This window comes from Cibotium barometz, chromosome 10 (genome assembly GCF_041138505.1).
Source record: "Cibotium barometz isolate CiBa-2024 chromosome 10, ASM4113850v1, whole genome shotgun sequence".
NCBI lineage: Eukaryota > Viridiplantae > Streptophyta > Polypodiopsida > Cyatheales > Cibotiaceae > Cibotium > Cibotium barometz.
In genome coordinates, this window is record NC_141055.1 from 57,639,604 (window position 1) to 57,646,147 (window position 6,544).

At 40.3% G+C, this 6,544-nt stretch overlaps 1 protein-coding gene across 1 annotated transcript; it reads left to right on the forward strand.

Moving 5' to 3' along the window:
- Positions 1-219: 219 nt before the first annotated feature.
- Positions 220-3,102, forward strand: LOC147635094 (protein WALLS ARE THIN 1-like). The gene is made up of 7 exons (XM_086803478.1): positions 220-696; positions 851-913; positions 1,234-1,350; positions 1,483-1,792; positions 1,939-2,097; positions 2,185-2,336; positions 2,566-3,102. Exons 1-7 carry the CDS (start codon positions 509-511, stop codon positions 2,798-2,800), a joined length of 1,224 nt encoding a protein of 407 aa, XP_086659604.1. The 5' UTR covers positions 220-508; the 3' UTR covers positions 2,801-3,102.
- The last annotated feature ends 3,442 nt before the right edge of the window (positions 3,103-6,544 follow it).

Below are 6,544 nucleotides of genomic sequence, written 5' to 3' on the forward strand. Positions count from 1 at the left end.
GGCATGGTGGCAAAGACCACAAAGGCAATAAGAGTGTGTTGCAAACGAATACAATATGAATATATAGTGATATATATGGATGATGATGGGTCATGTGGAGAGTGGGAACCCGGGGGGGCTCGCTCAAAAGAGGACCCTCCGCGTGCAACAGCAATGATCGATGTCAAGTTGAGATTATTCGCTCTGCGTTAAAGCGCCATCTCTTTTGAGTTTTCTGTGCCGAGGCCTGTGTGCCTCTCCTGAAAGGCGGGGGGGACAGCTGTCAAGGCGTGCAGGGGGCAGTGAGGAAGGGGAAACATAAAAAGCCGGCCACTCGAAGCTTCGCAAAGCCCCTCTCTCTCTCTCTCTCTCTCGCTCTCTCGCGTTCCTGTCTTTGTATCAGCTTGATTGCCCACCTAACTGCTACTACTACCTAGCTGCTGGTTGAGAGGGTTTGCTCGGTTCGGCGTAGTTAGTAGTAGCAGTTGTAGTGTGGAGAGTGGCTTTGTGGGGGTTTCGCGACATCGACATGGCCAACTCGTGCCTCCCGCTCGTGCTGCTGCACTTCGCCTTGCTCTTCGTGCAGGCCGGCATGTCGGGCTACCAAATCATCACACGTGTGGCCCTCACCGGCGGCATGAGCCTCTTCACCTTCGCTGTTTACCGCGGCGCCATCGGCCTGTGCTTGCTCATCCCGTTCGCCTTCTTTCTCGAAAGGTCGCTTTCGATCGATCCGCAGTTATTGTTATCACCCGTCTTCGTAGTAGACGTAGATCTCTTGATTACACCTTGTGATCTCGACAATGTTGTTAATTATTCCCGTCGTCAATCTCTCTCTCTCTCTCTCTGTGTCTGTGTCCCTCTCTTGCAGGAACAAACGGCCCCCTCTTACATGGGCTCTCCTTGGCCACTTCTTCCTACTAGGCCTCACTGGGTATATACCTCTTCCTCTCCTTTTCTGCATGTGTGCGAACTTTGCTACTCATGCACAACCATTTCGTAGTCGACCCTAGTTATATGCCTTGATGGACATTGCATCTTCTTGTTCCACAACTCCAACACACACACACACACACTGCCACGCACACAACAAAGAGCATTGAAATGAAAAAGAAAATCAAGGACTTTTGTGCTTTACATACATACTCGTATATGAAAGAATATTTGTTTCAAAATGCTTCTATACTGATTGAAGTTTAGTGGAGCCACATCGCTAATCACAGACATGAATCTGCTGCTGGTCCTCTGGTATAGAGTTTTCTTGAGCCAAGCATTTTTCTTGGAGGGATTGTCGTACACGTCTCCGACATTTGCCGCTGCGATCCAAAACTCCATTCCGGCAATCACTTTCATTATTGCCGCTGCATTTGGGTAATAATTATTCGTGAATATGGAAGCACTTCAATTAGTAACGCGAGTCACTTGTTTCATCTTCTAATCTCTAGAATCTGCACCAAACTAACAATTCAAGTGTTTCAACATGCCTACCTGTAATTTATCTAGGCAAGAGAAGGTGCACATCAAGAGAAGGGATGGGCAAGCCAAGGTTTTGGGCACCCTCCTGTGCGTAATTGGGGCAACTGTCATGGTCTTCTACAAGGGCCCTGCAATAATTAAAGTCGTTCAGCAAAGCCCTGGAGGCCTTAATACTCCCCACTTAGTCAGCATTCTAGAGGCAATATCCCCTGCATGGACTCAATCCAGTAGTACGGGAGACGCCTCTGACGCGTTCCATGCAGTGAAAAGTTGGCAGCTAGGTGCCTTCTACCACATGGGCATGTGCATTGCCTTCTCCTTTTGGCTCGTCATACAGGTCTCATCCTATTTTACCATGCTTAAGAGCCTCGACATCATAGCATGAATATGGCGCTCAATTAATTAGCCTCTGATGTTAATCTCTCTATTTAAGGTTGATAAATCAACAATGCGGTCTTAATTAATGCCATCCTGCAAATGCAGAGCCCGGTGATCAAACAATACCCAGCTCGCCTCTCCGTTACAGCTTTCACGAGCTTCTTCGGCACAATACAGCTCCTCATCCTTGCTGTTTGCAAGGAGAGGGATGCTTCCAAATGGATTCTCACATGGGGACCTCAGCTTCTCAGTGTACTATACGCTGTAAGTGTCGACGCTTAATGTTACCTTAAGCAGCTGCAATTGTACTGAGGAGACGCGTTGATCGTGATTTGTACTGTGGGCATGCAGGGATTAGTTGTGTCCGGCCTAGTGTTCTCGGTTCAAATGTGGTGTGTTCAGAAAGGTGGGGCTGTTTTGACAGCCGTCTATCAACCTGCCCAAACGATCATCGTTGCCATCCTTACATTCCTATTTCTTAGAGAGAATTTCTTCCTTGGAAGGTGCATGCATTAATACTTTATATGTCATCTACTCTGGGACAGTTTCATCCGTGTCAATTCATTGAATAATATTCAATTCATCAATCATCCTAGTACTAATAATATAATCGACACTAGCTTATTGTCAACAACTGATTATAATCATAAAGGATGATTTGTAAGCTACCACCCTTACAATGATCAGTGGCAAATTATATTTGTTTTTTTTTCTTTTTTTCTGGTCTTGCAGCTTAGTAGGTGGATTGTTGATCATTGGGGGCCTCTATCTTGTAACTTGGGGCCAAGGAGAAGAGAGGAGGCTCGTTCCTTCCATACCAATGAGCACGCCTCCATCTGAGGAAGATGGCGTTACTGGCAAATCAAACATCAGACAGATATTCCTCGATGCAAATAACGAGTCATCAATCACCCAACCTCTTCTCGCAGAAGATCCTTCAAAAGCAACAACAGATCTTCCATGCTGAATTCACAATATATGTGGTTTTATGATCGAGGCGTTCCAAGAGAAACACACTTCTTTTACGGGTGGAGTGATCCATGGAGGGCATCTACCTTCGTATCTGGATGACATTAGCGCGCGTGTCCTAGTTGGTCATTCAAAACATAAAAGTCTAAGGTCTTGTTTTTTGTAAGGCTTATAGCCCCACATAGATTGGGACTACATGATGCTGGTAATCTACCGCTGGCATTACGCTCAGAGCGCCTTGCCATCCCACTCTTTAGTTGTTGCATGTGCCATGGGTATCCCCATGAGACTTTTACATTACCTTGAGGTGTGAATCCACTGTATTGTGCACAACGTATCGAGTTTGATCTCTTGGTAGCATAGAATGTGTCGACCTTTAAAGTGGGCTAGTATTATTACAAAAGGGGCTCGATGGAATCATACCTATGTGATCACATGCAAGAGCACCAACTTTAAATGCTTCATTGAGATCCATAGGGCTACATAATCCAACACTTTCCTAATTGAGAGAATGACAATCCCATCAACAACATTTCCCTTAAATTTACATGTCTACTTATATGTTAGAAGCCCATACATTTGCATGGCTTTTCATTTCATGAGGTATGTCACACCATTCATGACGTGATTGAGGCTCACTCATAAATCATGTGTTTGCTCATGGTTCCTATAAACTCACATCCATGAGCCTCTTCTCCCACTCACAAAAGTTATCAACATTGAAATTCATGACCCTCTTCCTCCACTCACAAAAGTTATCAACATTGAAATTCATGACCCTCTTCTTCCACTCACAAAAGTTATCAACATTCGCAAACCTAAATAATAATGGAACTTCACCCACAAAACTTCAATGTTCACTAATTACAAAGTTTGAATGTTTACATACATAAACCACACAACATTCGTGGAGGCTCCAACAAACAGCTTGCTCACAAAGCATATTCCTAAATCCATGCTCTTGAATTTCACAATATTTCTTGGGCAATGATGTCCACTAACATAACATTCACAAATGTGAGGCATAGACAATCACAACAACATACATAAATGTGAGTTGCAAACACACAATATTGCACAAAAATCAAATGTGGGTCCGTAACCCTTGAAAAATTCATGGAGGGGAGTCATGTATGTCCATTTATGACCATTGGCAATAACGAGAAAAATTTGTAAGATATTTTTAACTAAAATGAAGAAAATTCCTTCCAAATCACCCCTACCCCAAAACTCGAGCTAAGTACAACTCAGTATCGGTATTCATGTATGTACCCATTGGAACTCCTCCTAACATACCCATTTGAAAAAATAACAAATCAAAAAGGAGGAAAAACTTACCTACACATGTACAGATTACAGACACATATTTTTCATGAACATGTCCTTATTCTAGGCTTGTACCCTTTAATTGTTGTTATGCCACATAACAATATAAATACATAGTCATTCCATGTTGCATACTCATTCCATTAGTAAAGCACTACCCTTGAGTCAATAGGTATGCTTATACTAATTGGGCCTTAGGTATGCAATTTAAGAATGTACACATTTTTAATATAGATATATCAATTTTAAACACATCCACATCAACCCAAATAGGCATGCCAATTTTCGATACAAAAAAATATTTTAATTGGTATGGATACATCAATTCTAAACACATGTAACTAATCAATCTATGCGTCAACTAATAAATAAATGCCACTTCAGAAAGCATATGCAGGTGAAATTCATGTAATACCATAAGGAAATTGATGCAAAAAGATCCAAATTTTATTCTATGCATATATATAATCAAGTGTTTATTAAAAAGTGCAGTAGTGGATGAGCTTCCCATAAAGAAATTAAAACCATTTTTTTTAATCTCAAAAGGAGGTGTACTATTGTGCTACATTTTCCTAGACACATTTGTGCAGGCATGCTCCATAACTTTCTCTACTATTGAAAAAATATAGACTAATTGATTAACACTACTCCACACTCATGGAGATACTACATATGGTTATCTTAAATCATTGATTTTTTAATGATTTTCATAACATGATTCATCATAGAATGGATGTGCAATTGAAAAAAATAAATTTTTACATATTGTCGAATGATCTTTTATTAAATATAATGCTACTTATCATATTAAATAGCCTCTTTCTCCACGCACTCCCTCAAAATAAAGCCCACAAAACTGTGATAGATCTTGATGTAATTCTCAATCCACAACATCAAATTTGATCACATATGGAAAATTGCCTATAGGTGCTTTCAACCTTTTTAGCCCACTTTTTAATATATGTAAATCCCACTGTGAATTTTAAATAATTCATGTGTTCAATTCAAGAGCTTACCTTAGCCTTGCTAAATCATGTGTTAGTGGGCCTTGGGTAATAATATTGCAACTTCCTGATGTGATTGTGCTAGCTCATCCATCATTTCGTGACTCCGTTATCACACCAGAATGATCCTTGCTAAGGGGGTGAAGGAAGGGCTCTCTTTGCATAGATGAAGGCAAATAGAGATTCATCTTCATGGGCTATGTCACAAAAGGTGGGGGAAGCAGAAGACGCTAATGCAAGATAGAAGCCTAAAACAAACCTATCTAGCATGCATCCATTGAGCAAGGAAGATTCAATAGTATACATGCAAGAAAGGATAGAGAAGAGAAGAGCTCAAAAGTATTGTATCGCAAGGGAGTAAATGTCTATTATTTATATACAAGTGACTAGTCTTAACACTATGCCCACAGTCCAGCCTTTATTACTGGCCTCAATAGCTCAAAAGATTCAATAGTATTCAATAGTATACATGCAAGAAAGGATAGAGAAGAGAAGAGCTCAAAAGTATTGTATCGCAAGGGAGTAAATGTCTATTATTTATATACAAGTGACTAGTATTCAATAGTATACATGCAAGAAAGGATAGAGAAGAGAAGAGCTCAAAAGTATTGTATCGCAAGGGAGTGAATGTCTATTATTTATATACAAGTGACTAGTCTTAACACTATGCCCACAGTCCAGCCTTTATTACTGGCCTCAATAGCTCAAAAGTATTGTATCGCAAGGGAGTAAATGCTTATTATTATATACAAGTGACTAGTCTTAACACTATGCCCATAGTCCAGCCTTTATTACTGGCCTCAATACAAGAGCTCACAAGTATTCTATTGCACGGGAATGAATGTCTATTACTTATATACAAGTAACTAGTCTTCACACTACACCGGTGTCCAACCTCTATTGCTAACGTTAAGCAAGTATGTACATTCAAAGTCTTTAGACTTTTCATTCTTCTTTTACAATTATACTTTATCGAACAGGTGTCTCTTGCCATGGTAGCTTTGTGAATTCTTTTGAGTTGATTTTTTCTAGCCACCATGTTGCAAGGATTTACCTACCTCCATGAAATTCAAATTGGCAATTTTCCCAAGGAACATCTGGATGCTCCTTCTTTTTCATAACTACTTGTCAGATTTCCTTGAATATATAGATTAATCTATATATCCATAATATTTCTCTCATCTAGATTATCCTTCTTATTTGAAACTATAAGAATACACTAGCGAAAGTAGGCTCAACACAATACAAGGCACCGAATTATAGAGAAAGAAGTGGAGAGTAAACAATATTAAAGCTTGTTGCAAACTTTGATTAACAAAGTAGATGGAGTCTATCCAATCGTGTGCTCCACATAAGGAGCTTTGATGGAAATCTAGATAGCCTCTGGATGAAGGATTTCTCTTACTTACACG

What these genes read in the sequence shown, in the direction of transcription:
- LOC147635094 (XM_086803478.1), top strand. Translation starts at nt 509, where the DNA reads ATGGCCAACTCGTGCCTCCCGCTCGTGCTGCTGCACTTCGCCTTGCTC. An exon ending in TTCCTACTAGGCCTCACTGG is followed by an intron (nt 914 to 1,233) that starts GTATATACCTCT and finishes CCTCTGGTATAG; the next exon opens with AGTTTTCTTGAGCCAAGCAT. An exon ending in GAGAATTTCTTCCTTGGAAG is followed by an intron (nt 2,337 to 2,565) that starts GTGCATGCATTA and finishes CTGGTCTTGCAG; the next exon opens with CTTAGTAGGTGGATTGTTGA.